This window comes from Tetrao urogallus (assembly GCF_951394365.1).
Source record: "Tetrao urogallus genome assembly, chromosome: 5".
NCBI lineage: Eukaryota > Metazoa > Chordata > Aves > Galliformes > Phasianidae > Tetrao > Tetrao urogallus.
Window position 1 is genome coordinate 47,672,898 of NC_136818.1, and position 19,788 is coordinate 47,692,685.

At 41.0% G+C, this 19,788-nt stretch overlaps 1 protein-coding gene across 1 annotated transcript in view; it reads right to left on the minus strand.

Moving 5' to 3' along the window:
* ARHGAP22 (Rho GTPase activating protein 22) overlaps positions 1 to 19,788 on the minus strand; it is a gene marked incomplete at both ends in the record, with an annotated part of 134,986 nt that extends 115,198 nt beyond the window's left edge. Inside the window, 2 exons of the mRNA XM_079536370.1 lie at positions 2,658 to 2,857; positions 19,755 to 19,788. Of these exons, the coding sequence (XP_079392496.1) occupies positions 2,658 to 2,857; positions 19,755 to 19,788 (234 nt within the window). The remainder of the gene's footprint in view (positions 1 to 2,657; positions 2,858 to 19,754) is intronic.

Genomic DNA, 19,788 nt, shown 5'->3' on the forward strand with positions numbered 1-19,788 from the left:
TGTCCAGATTAAGGCTTTCATATACATAGAACTGTTAAAGAAGAGTAGAAACTGCTATTATGAACTTCAGGGGAGTTGAGATGCATGTCAGATTGTCTGCCACATGTAGGAAGATAAGGATCCCATCTCAATCATCAGGAGATAGAAGGAGCCATAGAAGTATCCCCCAGTTGCAGGAGCCAAGTACAAAGGAGAATATATAGCATTAATGAACAGCTTCTGCCAGATAGGGAGGCTGGGCTCAAGAGCTCTTCATTCTGCAGTAGATATCAAACACTTGCATACTCCTGCCTGTGCTCATCAACTGCCAAACCAGGAGATTGTGATGGTAGAGAGAAGGAAAAACATGAAAGCGTGAGGTTCGCAAGCATGCCACTGACATATCCAACTGGCCCACAGCAGAAACAATACAAGCCATATCATGATGAAGTGGATGGACCAGTATGGGAGAGATCCAACATGAGCTTCAGCCCTTGAGCTCTGCCAATAGTATGCCACAGTATCACTGCACCACAATGCTTCCGAGTCAGCAAAATTTAAGAAATAAGTCCACATTCACTCACACTCGCCTGTATTGAAGCAAGTCAAAAGTTTTTTCCCAGCCCGCTGACTAGTTTTTGCTGTTAGACACACTCCAAGTCAAACAGCACAAAGCTTTGCCTAGATTCTTTCCCCTCACAATTTGCATAGAACAGCAATAACTCCCAGGCGTATATGCAACACACTAAAACTCAGCCCACTCTCAAGTCCTGTATGCTGGCATATAACAAAACCCACACACTCTACCCACACAGGCTAGCCCTAAGCAGCTGGCTCACCTTTTTCTGCTTAGCAATGAATTGAGAGATAATAAGTCTCAGCAAACTAAGCAAGGTTTTTCACTCTCACCTCAGCAACCTGGAGCTCCATAGCTCTTCCTGTCAAATTCTAGTCACACAGATGACTATATTAAGATTTGGAGGTCAGAACAGGATAATGAAAAAGCATCCATGTGAAAACTGTTTCAATAGAGAACTGGCTTAGGTGAATCAAAGCCATAGAAGGCTGAACAATTAAATGGTTTCTCATAAAATACATTTCATTCTCAAACTGAATTACAGGACAGTATTCACATTCATAGGCTTGCCAAAAGCTGGAATATTTAGAAGATTAATTTAAAACATTTATTGTACTGAGAGGTTTGCAACAACGCAGCCATTGTAAATTAGTGAACATTCAATTCCATTAAATTGGCATACTTTCCCATTTTCTGGATAAGGTCTAAGTTTGCAAAGCAATTGAATCCAGCCCATCTCTTCCCTGCAGATCAAAAACAAAAACTTGGAATGTAAGGCATTGTACCTATAGGAAAACAGATCATATATTCCAATTCATAGGACAGTGCAAAACGTTCTAAGGAGCAGCAATTCACTCTCTCAATAGTCTTCTGTTAAACCCAGCACTCCCTTCAATGTTTGCTATTCCCATAGAAATTCAAACAAAGTTTACCAAGACTATGAAAGCAGTATCAGGTACAACAATAGTCAAGTTTTCTTGGTTAAATTATAAGCCTCTCCTCCCTAAGTCATCTTGGGCTGGCACATTTTGCCTGAAACATAAGTCATCGTTCATAAAACTTCTTTCACTGAGACCTGTGACTACACTACTGGCATGGACAACTGCAAAATTATTTCAAAAAGTTTTACAGAGCATCTTCCAGATCCCAAATCTAATTTCAACTGAACATACAAGGAAAAGGTATCCCACACTAACTAAGATCAAAGTTACTAAAGCACTAGACTTGGGAGATGCAGATTCATTTTCCTACTCAGGATTTCTCATAAGAACATGAGAAAGTCATAGTCTCTGCATCTCAGTTTGCCCATGAGCAAATTCAGACTAACAGCATTAATTCAGTTCAAGGCAAGATTTGTTAAAAACAGATTGCACAGAACAGCATCAGAACTATCTATTTACAATAATGTCAGCCATTTTCTGGAGAAATAAGCCTTGTTTCTGGCCTGCAGCTCCTGAAAACAGCTATCAGACAGCCTAGAATGGCAGACAAAACACATTGAACAACATGCTCTGTTCAGTCATGAAGAGTGCTCAAATATGATTAAGACCAGTTGTATGGGAGCAGCAGGAGACATACAGGAAACAAAAATAAGCTGAAGAGCAAGCAACTTTCAGTGGGCAAAAAATCCTCTACATTTTGCTTTTCATGAACAAACAGCAGCAGTTCAGAAGACTCCTTACTTCCAGAGAAGTTATGGAACCTCTTGACAATTAAAACTTGTATTATTATTACATACAGCCAGTAACAGGCTACCATTTACTATTGACTATTTTGAGTTGGTAACTGAAGTAAAAATAGTAATGTCAGTGCCATTTGATGTATATACTGTGATTTCAGGCAATGAGTTTTCTGCAACTAGATTTCTTTGTGAGGAAAGCCACAGAACTGACTGGAAACACAATTAAACCAGGAAACATGTTCTCCCAAGCTCTACTACTTGCCTGCATGTTAGCTAAGGCTCTTTGAAACATCTCTTCCTTTGAGTATTCACAGTGCTCACAGCAACTGAAGAGAGCTCTCAGTCTAAACAGTGACCTGTACAGAAGTCACAAGCAATATGCCCTACTGTTCTAAAATAGTAATTAAAAGATAGTTATACCTGAGGTTTAGTTTCCTCTTCGTCTTTATAATAGAAGAGTTGGTTTCCACGCAGCACAAACCACCGCTGCTGCCAGTTCTTCATAATGCTCCTCTGTTTCTTCAGCCAGCCACATTTCACCACACGTTCTTGAGGGCTAGGAGAAGAAGGTCTGGATGGAGGCCCAATCTGCTCACCCATCACCAAACTCTTTGATCGGGCTGAAAAAGAGTTTGCAAAGTAAAACAGTGAATTAAGGATAAGAGACAGAAGCTAATCTGTTCCATGCCTTCTTCTCAGGCAAGAACAGACCACTGTGTGCATTCTTCTTTCAACATATATTTACTTTCAAGGTGTATTTTGAAGTTCATGACAATGAAACAGAATAAATAACCTTCTGACACTACTCACCATAGCAATCTAAGAGGCACAATAACTCCACACCAAGGCTCACTGCTCACAGTACTCCTTTCTTCATAGAAAATCATCACTTCCCTCCAGCTCTACATCAGAACAACAGACTAGTCTCTCCAAAAGCAATATTTACCCAGTAAGGGTGACAGAAGAGAGGGGAAAAACAATATATTCTCGTCCCATACACAGTTACTCACCAAAGTGGCTAGGCAGTGAAAAGAGCTGCCACAAGAAATTCAGAACACAGAAGGACTTAGAAAATAATAGTCACGTATAGATAACGTAGCTATCCAGAGTGATTAAAATCACCTCAGACTCCCAGTCTCTGACCTTAAAGCAGAAAAGCACAATGTAAATAAAAGAGTCAAAATAGAGTGAAAAGTAAATCTTAGGAAAGGATTCAGAAGAAGAAAAGCCTACTGCCCTTTCCCTCCTTTTTCATCCCATGTGCCTATATTAAAAATACTGAAGTTTGGGGCATATAAAGCCAGTGCATATTGATTATATATTGCAAGGCAGTCCTCTAAGATATAGAAGTTATATGATCCCTTAAGTCTATTTCCTTTGGATTCATGAAGTATTTTAAGTTATTTATTATCCCAGGGCATTTCTCTTCATTACTACAAATGTGATCCTGTTCCTTTACATTGCCTACATACAGTGGATTTACAGCACAACTTACAACTCCCTAATACTTTCAAGAAAACTATAATAGGCTTTGCCTTGAGCCTCAGTTAAGGAAAAAAAAAATAAAAAAAAAAAATCAGGATTCAACCTATAACTGTTTCCTGCTTCAAGTTCTTTTCAGTCTCACTCTTAAAAAGTTGAGATAAGAACTATTTAATAGTGTTATAGCTTTTTCAGATTATCTTTCCCTTATTTTGGCTTAAACAATTTGCTGAATTTAATCTGAACCCCTAGTTTCATGCTAGTGAAGTCTATCAGCAAACACAGTGTACACTAAAGAAACCTAGTATTGCTCAATCACTACTTTTACACACCCAAAGCAAACAACCTCAATATAGAATTCACTTAAAATCATGCTATAATGTATCCAGGCTTATTCTCAAGATTTACTCCCTGTAGTCTGAGCTCTAACAGGAAGAAGTCTTCATTCCAGCAAAACACAAAGAACCTCTTGTCCTCCACAAAGCTGCCCAACATCCTCATGCCTTCCTAGATCTTTCTGGAAGCACAGTGCCCTCTAGGAGGAGATCACTAAATTACCACTGACAACTTTACCTCTTATCTTCTATCACCTCCAACACAAAGTTGTTTTGTATGCGTGCAGTAAGAAAAGAGACTTTTCAAACTTTTAAATATCTATTGCAGACATATATATGGATTATCCTGAAGGAAAAACCTCTTCCTCTGCTCAGGCCACATTCTACAAGGACCCAGCTGTCATTTGTGTCTATTGACAGTCCCAGACTCCTTTCCACATTCATGTTGTATACCTTATTCCAAGAATGTGCCTTTGAAATTGGAACTCTGTGTCTCAGACAACATCTTAGCTATTAACCTAACCAATTACTCTGATAACACACACACACACAAAAAAAAACAATCCAGCATCTCAGTCACCTCTATTCTAACGCATGTAAGCACTTTCCAGACCAAGTCTGCAATTCCCAGCACCTTCCTTTTTTTTTTTTTTTTTTTTTTTTAAACTCGTATAGTTAGACGAACTCTTTCCTTCCCTTCCCCCACCAACAGAAGGTAATTTTAACTGGAAACTACCTTTATTTTATTACACACACACAGCGAGAGAGAGAGAGAGAGAGACAGAGAGAGAGAGAGAAATACCCAATAAAAAGATACCATCAAGCTTTGATACATCTCTCTTCTCTCATATACCCTGTGGCATTATTTGCAACAGCCTTCCCTAGTAGCATTTATTAAAGGGAAGAATTAATGCTTTCACAATCAGCCATATGGAGGACATATACCCTCATTTTTATTTTAAGCAGCACCACATATTAGTCAATTGCAATGGTTGTTAATTCTTCATGTTATCTTAGCTTTCCATTTCCTTAGAGCTTCTAATCGTGACTGTAATGGTTAATTTCATTATGGAAGTACCGAGCAATCTCATCTGTAAGTCAACAACATGGATCAGGGAGAAATTTGTGGAAGGATTTATAGCTAATAACCAGCATTGATGTTTTTATTGTGTGCTTCAGAGTACAGTTGTATAGACGTCAAAAGAAAGTTTTCACAGGAGCATGCTCTGCCCATATTACTGGGATCAAAATATCTGCTCTGATAACCCGATCCAGTTCATCAAGTCTCTCATTCTTAATGGTGGATATGTATCCTTTGCACTCATCTATTTAACAGAATTACTGAATATCAAAGCATAAAGAAGAAAACAAATCAATAATGCTGACTCACACTCAGCAAATACTCCGCATGCTCTGGAGTTTTAATTGAGTAAAGCTTTTTCAGTAACTCCAGTTTAGAGTTACTTTTCACATTTTCACAAATTGATTATTGATTCAGCCATACAGAAAAGCTCTATACAGAAAATCAGCACAAAAGGAATTCAAGCACCCTCTGGAAAAGCTGCTTAGCGTTTACTTAGTACAGGGCAGCAGTACTGAAATGCCAACTGCAGGACATACCTGCTCAGATGCAGGGAAGTGAACAGTTACCACAGATCAAGATTACAACAGACCATGTATACCTATACCTCCATTATTCCATAGCTGGTACCCACCAACAAGAAGCCAAGCATCTTTTAGGAATGACACATCATTAAATAGCAAGAATCAGAACTGAAAACTCTTGCACAACTGGAAGTGACACTGGCATATGGATGTTCTCATATCTAGATGAAATGGGAAGAAGGACTATGAGCAGAGACAGTCAGATAACAAACAACAGCAGCTGTGTCAACACTTGGGATACACCAAACAAGCTCCACATCCAAAATCCTACACTTGATTGTCATATCTTTAATATGAAACTCAAGGATTACCCCAAGGAGTGGATTGACCAAGTCAGAGACAAGATGCTGTTCCTTATGGAGACAGGAATCTTTATTCCCATCTCAACTTGGAGCTATTTAAGGCTACTTTTTGTCTGTCTCTTCCCATTAATAGAACACGATGGACTCTCTACAAAGAGTTCCTCTGCAATTCAGACCTGCCTCTCAGCAATATGCAAATTAGCGCTTTCTCATGACCTCCACTGTCTACATCTTAAACATGCATCTAAGCAGAAATATCTTCCTCTGCTACAGTTCATTTTTATCCACATCATCCCCATTTCCTGTGCTCAATCCTGCCTAAAGCATTCAATAATCTCTTCTGCTCCCCTTTCCCTGCTCACAGCTCTGAACTCCTACTACAGATTTAAACAGTCAATGAGAACCTACTTAATCAGGAACATCAAAATCCATCAAATCAATGCAATTCAATACCAATTAAAGCTCTGGTTCTTTGAAGTTTCATAGGCAGCTAGACCAAATCAGTACAGCCATTATAATCAATTCTGATTGACCACCTGTCCTCCAGCACAGACACTTAACTCTAGTGCTCTTTCATCCTAATGACAGTGACACCACATTATTTCTGATATAGTCTTTGTTTAAAATACTAGTCGTAAAAGGAAGAGAACTCGTACTGTAGTTGTAGTCAATGTTGCCTGTTCATTAATATACTGTTTGAATAAAAAGGATGCACTAGCACCATGATATTGCATTTCCTTCCAAAGAAGCTGGGAAAAATTATTCCCTTCATATTTGTTTTCTGTCTCTAGCATACATCTATGTTTGCATTTGATTGCTAAGATACCACAGCCAATCAGCACAAAAGAATCCAAGACATTTCCAAAACAATTTGAGAATTTATCATCTTAAAAAACAACAAAAATTAAAGGCAGAATGCTTGATTAGGGATCAGACCTAGGCAACTAGAAAAAAAGTTTAAACTGGCAATGACTTTTTTATTTCTTGAAGCCAAATAGAGTAGCAATCTGTACAGAACCATCAGGTTGCTACACAGCCAAGCATTCGCACACATTTTGTGGCAAATATATTAAGTCTATATAGGACATATATTAAATTCAGACATAGTACCCTAAAAGCAGAACATGACTAAGGCCAAGACAAGGTGCTATGTTATACCACCTTTCTTCAATTTGTTGTGAAGCCTAACACAATCTCACATCACCAAAATGGACTCCAAGAAAGATGGACTCAAACTACAGCCTGCACATACCTTGAACAAAACAAAGCCTGCCAAAGAGTGCCAGCTGCACAACAGACAGGCTGCAGTCAGGGTCTGGTGAGTAGACCCAACCACAAGGGCTCAGAGATCAGCCAGTATAAAACAGAGAGCCCATACAACACAAATGTCAGCATCATAGTGGTGGAAAAATTAAGAACTACATTACATCCACCTGGGACTGCAGCATCTCCCCAGATGTGCCCAGACATAACTAGCACAACTGAAAACCTCAGATAAAATAGAAAAGCTCAGACATCCTACTTTCCACAAATGCACTGTAAAATGTTTCATAGCACATACTTGGTTTGCTAAGTTATGGCAGCAGTAAGAATATGATAAAGAAACTCACTGTTCAGTAGCCCAAGTTCTTTGATAACAGGGAAAGAGAAGGGAACTGCACGCGTACCAAGGAGTTATAAGAATCAGGTTGTATAAATTTTACATACCAGCAAATTTTAAAAGGTGCACATCCTGGCAGAACAGGAGGCAAGATTTCTCACTAGCTAGCAGGTTAGGACACCCACACAACACTGTGTACATAACACCATCAGGTACTGAAAACTGTGCAGAACTGCAATGCCATGAACTCAGGCTTCTTTCAAGGTTTACTAGCTCAGGCAGAACAACACTCAAATTTATATATATTATATTTATATAATAAATATAATAAATATATATTATTATTTATGTAGCTTTTCCAGAGCCAGAGTTAGCTCAGAGCTGATGCATGCATCTTCAATTCAGCAATTTCTTTGTCAAATGTGTTCCCATATTCCCACTTTCCACCTATATTACTGATTTATAGAACACTATCAAAATCCAGTAAGGCAAGACACACACTAGCTTGATGGTAGTTACATGAAGGAATTAGTCTTGAGTAGCGTTCAAAATAACCATGACATTTCACCACCTTGCAAGTGGATATCTGTTTCCAAAGCATCTCACTAATCCAAAATATTTACTTACATAAACATCCCTATGAAGACAACCCATAAAATCTCTCTGTTGGCCCAGAACTTGAGACTGAGGACAGAGGCATACACTCCACAGAACAGACGGTAGATGCTTTTGGTAACAGAGACCATTATTACAAACTAAGTTTTCAATGATGAGTCATTAAGTCTTAGCTGTTGCACCCATTTATTATTGCTCTTAGCATACATGGATTAGCAGCCCAGCCACATCTGTAAATAGCAAATAAGAATGCACATAGGACATGTCAGTTAAGAGCTTGTACAGAGAAAACTCAGTACAAGGAAGAAAGACATCATCCACTTAGCACACTAACTGCTGCCCCTTCAGCCTTCAGCAGATTATACAGTATTGAGAGTATAATGGTTAGGCTTTCCCTTCAATGCCTGCTGCTGATTGTGCAGCAACACGTACTCTGTAAAAGAATGCACAAAAAACAGTACAACCATAAGAATTCACCTTTCACTCTCCCAAGTTTTTCTTAGTTAACATCGGCGTCCTTTCCCAGAAATAGGCGGATGAAGAAGTTTGGTGTAGTAAGACATTTAGCATAGACTTGGTCAAGCCAGTGACACAAGAAGCAATACTTTGTACTTCTCAGGCAAGGTTACAGAGCCACAAGCTCCTGCTAGTAAGTCAACACCAGTCACTCACATAGCACTTACAAACTTCATTTTTTAAGTTCTGAAAGAGACTGGCTTAGCTGGCCAGTTTGTTACAGATGTCAACCTATCTCAGTAGATGGAAGGGTCAGGTCAGCTTCATTATCAAGAGATACAATGACTTTATTTCTTACCTTTTTTTCTGAAAAAAGCAAAGTGTAGGATATTTTTACCTCTTCTTCTTAGTAATCAACTAAACCCTGCAGTCAGTACATCAGAGCCCCAAATTCAACCTGCTGTGCCCTTTGTTATTGCAAGGATGAGTTATGGACCACTGATAGGCAGTCTAAGTACAGAAACCTGTTCCCAGCAAAACTCCATTTTAATGTTCAGGTCTGCACCATGCTGTGATAATTCCCAATGGAACCAGTACAGACTGTTCAGAGGACAAAAGAGCACTAAGATTATATGCATTTGCTGAGTCACTTTAAAGCATGCCCCTATTGTTGAAAGGCACTACAAGTCTATAGCAATGCCAAGCACAAGCTCTCTGCTCACAGGGAGCTTTGGAAGCATCTCTTGAAAACCATTCATCATCTCCATCTGGTTAGCTATAACTGCCTACTTGACAAGCTCTGTTTAACTCACATCCCACTGCCGGCAAAGCTCTGTAATTCCTTGGGCAAACATGCTGAGCTACAGCTCGCTGTTTCCACAAGAGTGAAGTTTTACTCCCTTCTTTCTATACCCACACTCCTATTCCTTTTTATCCACCCACGTTACGTTTCTACACTTCACCAACAAGCTCAGGTCTTTCTGTAGGAACAGTTACTCCCTGGAATGCCAGGAAGTGATCTCAGATTTTTCTCTCCCTACAATTTTAGTAAGACAAATCAGTCAGAGAAGGATGCCCCATCACTGAAAGCATTCAAGGCAAATCTGGATGTGGCTCTGAACAGCCTAGTCTAGTGGTTGGCAACCATGCCCACAGCATGGGGGCTGAAACCAGATGATCTTTAAGGTCCTTTTCAATCCAGGCCATTCTATGATTACAGAAGACTGTATAAATAGATTGCATCCTCCCTACAACCAGTGAAAATAATGTGATGTCCAACTCTCACAACCTTGCACAGCTCACACTGCAATGTCCTCCCTACCCCACATCATCATGGCAGTGGCTACCCAGCACCAACTGAACATTACTGCACTATTAACCATACCTGGGCTGAAACCAGGGCATAAGGAAGGCACAGTGCAGGGCTAACTTAAAATATGGTAGATAATTTTAAGAATTTTGATTCACTGGCTGTCCTGTGACTGGCAAAAAAAAAAAATAATAATAATGCAGCTGTGCTTTTTGTTTTAATAAAGGAATTTGAAAATATTTCAAGACTGCAAAAAAAAATCAGTTTTCTGTATATTTGCAACTCCACTTTCATTCAACATAAATACATTTTTTTAAGTGTGCATAGAGTTGCAATCAGACATTCAGCTCAAAAACCTAATCATGTCTCTTCAACAGTCTTGTATAAAAGAAAGATATCCTCACTTCACAGTCACACCTTATGTCACTGCTTTTGGCAGTACGCACATTTGTGAACAACTACTGTCAAGGATGAAACACAGGAAAAGTAGAATTTCCTAAAAAATTTCTGACGAGCACCTTAAGAACTCACTATGAATTGCAACCACTTCAATCAAACCAGACTAATGCATTAGTTTCACAAAAACAAGGTTTTACTTTTTTTTTTTACTACTTTAATAAAAAGCAGTAAGTAATAAAATTTATTGAGTATATTATATATTCTACAAAGGCTATTCCAAAAGTGATGCCTCCATACCATTTTGTCACTGCACAATAGATGGCAGCAGAGGGGCAGTCTGACAAAATGGCATCTGATATGCAAGCACATGTAAAACAAAGGTGCAGAATTGAATTCCTCCACGTGGAAAAATGGCCCCTACTGACACTTGCCAAACATTTATGAAGACAGAACACTGAATTTGAGTACAGTGAGTGGTATGTTTTAGCACTCCACTGATACAGGTTTTCACAAGCATGGCATGCAGACTCTTGTTCATAACAGGTGAAAATGCAAAGCTAACGTGGTGACTACATGGAAAAATAACGTTCTCTATCTGAGAATTTATTTGCTCTATCAAGCAGAGTTACTGTGCTCTTTGTATCTGCTTTGGTTTTCACAAAGTCAAATAGGAGGTACAACTTCCAGAGCAACTTACATGCAGCCCAAGACAATTCCTCTTCACTCAAGGTGGTCCAGGCAAACCAAAAGGTTGAACGCCCATGAGTGAAAGCCTCTGATAATCCTCCCAGTGAGTATGGCTTTAAGACTTTAAAAGCTTGTAGCAGACTGAGCTGCTAACAAAAGGTTCTCATCATAACACTCGTATTTTAGCAAAAACCATACCACAAACTTGTCCAGCACCAAGCACTGTGGAATCAAGGCTGTAGCTCCTCAGCACTACAGATACAGCACACAGGTCTGCTGCAGAATAACAGCTCAAGCTATACATATACACCTCATTCACCTGTGTTTATAACGTATTTGCTACCTGTGACACACAAAGCACGTGGTCCATATTATTCACAGAATCACAGAATTGTAGGGGTTGGAAGGGACCTCCAGAGATCATCGAGTCCAACCCCTTATTGAGATACCACAGTAGGTGCCACCATGGCTGTTACCCTAACCAACTAGAATTATTTGTCTGTCACACTCTGTAAGTTCCACGTAGTCTCCCAAAATTATTTGGAACTGAAAAATACTAACTAGAGATACAAAACACTTCATGAGGACTTCTTTGTTGGCAACTGGCAGTAACACTGAAATAACACTGCCCAGACACTTTCAGTAGTAAAGCCTCCCAAGATTCCTCCATAACTTTATATTCCTCATTTATCTCACCCCAACATTGAGTAAGTATTAATCCCTAAACAGTTCTTAGGGAATTATACCAACAGTGCAGTGTACCTGTTTCAACACTCATTGCACCTGTTTTCAATGCACAAACAGTGCCTATTTCCCTCTCTGTACAACTCAGTGGCTTGACTTAGTGACAAGTTTACTGATTTTGGGGACAATAATAGAAATCTAGCAATTCTTACTACCACATCTCACTCTGGGCATAAGTACCTCACTCAAATTATTCAGCTGTGTCTATAACAAGATATCACTAGTTAGAGTCATAGAATTGCCTGGGTTAAAAAGGACGACAATGATCATCTAGTTTCAACCCCCTGCTACGTGCAGGGTCACCAACCACCAGACCAGGCTGCCCAGAGCCACATCCAGCCTGGCCTTGAATGCCTCCAAGGATGGGGCATCCACAACCTCCTTGGGGAACCTGTTCCAGTGCATCATTACCATCAGTGTGAAAAACTTCCTCCTAGTATCTTATCTAAACCTGGCCCGTCTCAGTTCAAAACCATTCCCCTTTGTCCTATCACTACGCACCCTTGTGAACAGCCATTCCCCCTCCTGTTTATGTGCTCCCTTCAAGTACTGGAAGACCACAATGAGGTCTTCCCAGAGCCTTCTCTTCTCCAAGTCCAACAATCTAGTTCCCTCAACCTTTTCTGAAATGAGAGGTGCTCCAGCCCTCTGATCATCTTAGTGGCCCTCCTCTGGACCCACTCCAAGAGCTACACATCCTTCCAGGCCTGGAGCCCCCAGTACAGGACACAGTACTTCAGATGGGGCCTCACAAGAGCTGAGTAGAGGGGGACAATCACCTCCCTCCTCTTTCTGGCCACCCCTTTTTGAATGCAGCCCAGAACACAATTGGCCTTTCGGGCTGCAAGCTCACACTGCTGGCTTATGCCCAGCTTCTTGTCTACCAGGATCACCAGGTCCTTCTCTGCAGGGCTGCTCCAGATCTTCCCCCAGTTTGTATAAATGCCTGGGATTGCCCTGACCCAAGTGCAGCACCCTGCACTTGGCCTTATTGAACCCCATTAGGTTTTCATGGGCCCACTTCTCCAGCCTGTCCTGGTACCCTTGGATGGCTTCCCTTCCTATTCCTAATTAAGGTAAAGGTGGTTCCTACTAAACTGGAAGTCCACAAGGGGTATGCATTCAGGTATGAAATCCTTTACCTACAGTTCTCCCAGAATCATCATGATAGATCCCATCTTTACCTCTGTAGCATTATCAGTTCACCTTAGAACCACTGTATGAAGCTTCCTTGACATTTAGCCTATACAACATGGATTTGTTGGTTTTTTGTTTTTATGTACTTCAATACAAATTCAAAAAAGACAATTATCTGACTGAAGCACAAATAACTTTAATCACATGCACTAAGAGAAAAGATGCTCCAAGGAACTTTTTTTCACCTCCAAAGAATAGCTCTCACCTCCTCTCTTTAGCTCTTTATTAAGGTCAATTTACTCTTTTGGTCACACAGAGAAGCAGTCACACAGTGGAAGGAAAACACATTAGAAAAGACACTTTGCATTAGTTTTCCTCCTCCATATTAGTTTTTAAAAACTTGAACACATGCAGACCTAGGCAAGGATCCTTTCCTCCTCCCGCTTACCAGATGGCTCTTACTGTAGACTTGTTAAGGGGTTTCCCCACCACCAGAGTGTGGGAGGACCTACATCATTGCCTCAAATTACCTTTGCCTAACATACAGAACTGAAAAAAGCAAGTACTGTTTGTACTACCATGCTTGCCTTGTAGTTACCATGAGGCCTTGCAATTAAGAAATACATTTACATAAGCACTGGAAGTAGCAGGTGACAGCCCTCTCAGGAGGGAGGTACTAGCTTTTTTTTTAATGCTTCTAAGTGTGCTCTTTGCCACACTGCACTCACCCAACAGATGTTTTACACTAATTTAGGATATGACTTTTTCAGTTTTAATATTTAATTTCCGCCTCACATTGTCTCCCCTCAGCAGCATCCCTTTCTTTGGGAGGCAAAACCATGGTTCATTATTTCAAATTCAGACCACCTGTGCCTAATAAGCCTGAAGAATTTCAAGGTGTTTTCTGAGAAGAATGGTCTCCTGCTTGAGCCTTCAGGCCAGGACAGAAAGCTTTAGCTGTAGCACTTCAGGTCACACTGTGAACCCCATATGGAAAGAGATGCGCACCTCAACACAGGGATTACCTCTTTGAACACCCTGAGTCCTTCTTAATAAAACACGCCACTGAGTAGTAGCAGGTAGCTAAATATCCCTCTGGAGTTAAACCACAAACCTGTATGTGCATATCATCACTGAACCAGATATAGATGCAGCAGAGACACAGGTCTCCCATGTTAAACGCCCCAAGCTCTACTCTCCAGCTTGGGCCTAATCCTTCCTCTGCCCCTGTGACACCCACAAGCTGTTGCTGAGCATCACACCAGGCTCCAACCCCCTGTACTATTTTCTCAGTATTTTAAGCTCAACTCAGAAACATCACCTCACATTTCTCCAAAACAGAGAAAGCCCAGATCCACACCACAGGCAGAACTGACTCCCACAACACCTCACAGAGTCCTTCCTGCAAAAGCTTACAAAACATGGATCCTGAATGAAATCCCATTTCCCAGCACTTCATGCTAGCCCTTCACCCACATACCTCTCTGGAGTACAGCTCCCGAAACTACCTCTCCTGTCCCAAAAGACTGCTCTTTTAAGGAAGGGCTGCAGCATGCCTCCTCCTTGCAGCCAGGCTTTTCCTGTAATGGTGGCTCTCCCACACCAGCTGCAGCTGGTCACAGTGATTGCAGGAAGGTGTGCTCCCAGCTGTGTTGGTGAGCTCTCAGGAGCTAAGGGAAGCATTTGGGGGAGTTCAGAGCTCCAGGGCTGATTACTTTGGTTGCAGGAGTTGCTGGGTGTTATCACTTGTTTGGTAAGCTGGTAAGCTGGAGGTGCCAAAGTGCTGGCCTCCCACACACTTGGGATAGCTGTATGCAACATCAGCTCGAAGCAGAGCTGCTGAGTGGAGCTCAGAGTCCTCCACAGCCCCTCTTTGCAAAGCTGAGAGGCTGCAGCTGTGAAACTGTGGTTTGGTGAAGGGGACTACAAGTGCAGCAGTTCTCCTTTTCTGCCTTTCACTGGTCAGGGAAACAAGAGCTCTCTGCACAGCATGATTTTGAAGAGGGCACAGCCTGAAGAGCCTGCACCTGGCAGTCCCTGAGGCCTAGGGCTTGCTCAGCACTATGGCTCTGGCACCTGTGTAGAGAAATCACTAACATGGCAGGAGCTGAGGGGCTAGATATCTCCAGTTCTGCATGTACACCAGAAGAAAATAGAAATACTACACTGAACTGCTGTGCACAGGATAGCAGGATTGCCTTCTCTTTGTGGAGAACTCAAAGGAAAGCTAGAAGCTGGAGGGTTGGTACCTCAGCAAACAGAATCCAGAGTGCACTTGAGACTGTTCAGCTGCTTCTGGGTCCTTATGAAATATATTTACTTCACTGTTCCTTTTATTTCTGCCATATTTTAGTTCATAAACTGAGTTTCAAGCTTTTTTTGTTGTTGTTCCTTTTTGTTGAAATCTCCTTTAACCACTTCCTGTCATTCCCTTGTTGGGTCTCTCCTCATCTTTGCTCATTGTACAGACTGTCCTGCTATCTGTGCCTGCTACTGGGACTATGTTGTTGATAGTTAGATAAAGTCTAACCCCTTTAACCTAAAGCATGTCAGCGATACTGAAGGACTACTAACTGGCTAGGCCAAATATGATTTTGACTAAGCACCATCTTCTGACAGAAACAGACATAATCACTTTCAGTGTACTAAAAAATGCCCTTGTCATTTTTCCATGAGTGTTAAAGATCATCAAAATTTGTTCTTAAGCCTGACAAACCAATACTAGATTAGAACTTCTGAAAGCCTTCTGCTGTGATTACAACAGCCTTGAAGAAGTGATTAATGATTTAATTTCCTTTAGACAAGAAATTTCTAAAGGTATGACCCCGACCACTCCAAGTTTCTAGTACAGAGAAAGTTCCTGCAGGCAAACCCAATTTTATACCGGTATGTTAATTCTATTAACCTGTTGCCCTCCATCTGCTCAAGAAGTAAGGCTGCAAGTTTGCATTCAGACATCTAAGCCCTTCTTAGCTGGTGAGTTCTTATGGCATTAAATGTGCTTGGATGACAGAAAATGTCCAGTGAAAAGCTGCTGAATAAGAAAGGATTCCGTAAAATCCTTTCTCATTCCTTAAAAAATTCCTTTAAAAATTCCTTATTTTTTCCATAGTACACTAAACTTTGGGAAGTTGAAACAAGCCCCATTTCTGCTTTTAACTTTCTTTAGTTCAGAGTGTAAATTTTTAAGTGTGAAATGTATCATGTGTAAAGGTAAATCCATTATGAATTGTGAAGTTTTAAGATGTAGCTGTGAAGTTGTGGCCACTTAAGTAATGGAATGACGTAAAATAGATTATCGGAGTCAAATGTGTTTTGACACACCTTTCTGCTTTCAAATGTCTGGATTCAGCCAACCAGCTCCAAAATTATTAGGATGGAAATTGACAGACAGATCATACAATCATGCATCCTTACTGCCATAAAAAAGCTGTTGAAGTGTAGGGTTATTCATGCTCCTGTAATAAAAAACACCTCACTTCCATTAGAAATATGACACCATTGCAAAACCACTGAATATTCAAAGCTACCAGTCCTCACTGCAGACACATGAAGCTTACTTTGTACACATGCACACTCCCAAAGGGGTGTAATAATACTTAACCCTCTAAAGTTCCTCCTGGCAAGATTACTTACATCACTATTAGAAATGTTTTATGTATGCTAAAGCCCACTTGTCATTAAAGTTGGATTATGATGAGTTTGAGAGAAGGAAAAAAGAATGAGAATGCCATTCTACTACAGGAATGTTGGAGGATATCTGAAGAAAAAAAGTCTGCCCACAGCAGGCTAGCTAGCCAAGATGTGCCCCATCATCTTTTCTAGTCTTAATAGATGCATGAATGTGCAGCCAAACAGAGATATTAGATCAGAAGTGCAGACACTTCCATCATGTCAGGCACTCACGAGAACAAAGTCCCAGTGAGAAGGGGTTTATTCTTTGTGCCTATACAGCTGTGACAGCCTGTGCTGAAAACAGGAATAATGCAAGGAACCTATCACGTCAGCAGGCTAACCTTCTTGTTATAGAGGGCAACCCCGTAACACCTGTTGAAGAACAAATGCACAAGCTTGTTGTGAAGTCTGGCTTTTAAACAGACATTTCTTTGTCCATTTAAATGCAACTCTCAGTTATAACCTATTAAGAAGTTCCAAGCCAACAAGCAAATGCTTTGCTTCATTTTTTCCAAATTGTAAGGAGAAATGGAAAAAAAAAAAAAAAAAACATTTCTTGAGACAGGAGGAGTCTGAAAGCTGCTTTTCATGCTCTTGCACACTTAAAAGTTCCCTTGCCTCTGGAAGACAGCATTTCTGTGGAGCATCATGGTAAGTGACAGGAAAGAACGTGAAATAAGAGATTTTTCTACTGCAGTCACTTCTTTCACAATCTCGGACTCAGTCAACTGCTGTACATAAGCCACTGTATATGAAAAAATAATGCAAAAGCCATTCAGGTCTAACCAGGATGAATGCTTTTGCAGAAGGCTCATTTAGGCACATTAAGATTTTCAGTCTGTGAGATTTTATGCCTTTCTAGGCCTTATGAAAACAATCTACCTCTTGAATGCATGCGTCTGAGTTATAGATGCTGATAGAATGGCAAGCTCCACATTATACTGACAGTTACCTCTAGTAAAACAAATTACCTTTGTTCTCTGCTGCACCTTTTGGCGATATTAAGATCTACACCCCAGATGTCAGGCTGAAGTCCAGACTCAACACTTTGAAAAGACTTTGTCCTTAAACCCAGGACCTACTTGCATAAATGCAGGGAATCCGAAGCAAACGCAGACGTGGTTGCTTTAGCAATTCAAGCATAATAAATTTACCAAATGCATCTCTAGGTTCAGTTAATTTTTGACACCCACCACACCCAAGTGAACCCACAGTTTGTTTCCAGAGCATCCTTCCCCATTCCCTTCTCTTTATTCTGTCTGCCTGCAGAAATCACACTGCCTCCCTTACAAGACTTTGTCCTCACTGGCAGAGCTAACAGCTTGCCTCTAATTTGAAGTAAGCAAAGCTCAAGCGGCATCTTGCAGATCTCCAGACCTTGCTGATACACACTGCCAGCAAAAGATGCTCACAGCCCCTTTCAGTACTTTATTTACCCACCCTTTGCTACCTGAATATTCATTAACAATCCCAACCGAGAGTCCAGGGAGCGTTAACTACCATTTTACATTCACATCTGTCTTGCAAGATGGAACACTTACCTTCAAGAGTAATTCAGCATCTTCAGCACTCTTTATTCACAGCTCCTGTGAATAAGGACTATGGAAAAGCCTTGCAGGACTAGGTCCTGCTTGGTAAGCACTGAAATAGCTTGCCAATGCTTCACCAAGGCATTGTAGAAGTAGGAAAATTCCTTAAGTTTCAAAAGGTGTCAAGACAACTCTTCCTGTGAGTTGTAAATTCATTTAGAAATAAACTTACCACTGCACAATTAATGAACTAAACATATACTGCTATAAGTTGAAATTGAATCACAAAGGCACACTACAGTTTGTCCCCTGAGCATCAGTAATCCACAGCAATTTAGGATACCTGCCCCATAAACAGACTACAATATGTATTTTTTCTTCTTGATTAAAGAACGTGAAAGCACAGCGCATAGTTTTGAAAGTTTGTGTACCCTGTCCTGCCAGAGTTCCTGTACCATTTTAGTCTCATGAGCTAGCAATTGCCTCACCACAATATTAATAACATAGGAATGCTAGATAGATATTAAATATGTTGCAGACTGGAAGATGATGCACACCTTCGAAGGGAAATGGCAAAGTGGCAGCACCTACAAAAGATCTGCTGAACTTATAGAAAATCATGCAGCTTAAATAGAAGTACATATGAATTCATTGTGAGTGAGACTGTACATATACAATCCAGATGGCAGGAAGCCATCTAAGATACTGCTATTTAATAGGCTGTCGGTAATTAAGGAGTAATCAGAGTGAAACATCACTTTTACACACATGACCTGATGTGATATTCTGCTGAAAGAATCTGTTTCAGAACCACAGTAGCTGGAACCACTGGCACTTTACTATTTTATTACACTGACATGGCTGAAGAAAAACCAAATCCTTACATACTCTTCTGACTGTATCTGCTTTAGCTCTGAAATTACATTAATCTGGTTCTGTTTCTGATGGGCAGGAAGATACCCTCCTGAGACTGCCATTAGGCTGTGAACAGCAATGATGCTCAACAAATGCCATGTCAAGCGAGGAGCTGGTGCTGCAGCAGGAAATCACACAGTACTCAGTACTTCCCCTGCCACAGCATCACCTCCAGGAGAGCCAGCATAGAGGCACTGATTGTGCCCAGCTCTACCTGGTCACTTTACAAATACCACACTACATCTTACAGGTATGAATGATTGCTTTAAGCAGCTGCAGCAAACCCAGGGCAGGTTTTCCTTCCTTCCTTTGTTTTTGCCAGCAGCTTGCACTGATCTACTTTCCCCACCTTCTGCTTCCTGCCCTGTAGGAATTGAACAAACTGCTTCTCCAACATGCCGCAGGTGAACTTGTCACACCTGTCTCCAACCTCTATCAAGAATTTCAGCATTAGGAACACAACATCAACAATAACCACGGGGGTACGAAGACTCCATGAAGTCCCACAATGGAATTCAATTTTTGAATTACCCCTGCTGTGCTGCCCTGACATTGCAGACGGCTCCGGCGGACAGGTCCCTCCCCTCTTACCCTTTATTTCCCCCAGCCCTCCCCTCGATCAGCGGGATGCCCGGGAAGCGTCCCCCCCCTCGCCTGACGGACTCACCTCTCCTGGCCTGCCGGATCCTGGGGCTCAGCAT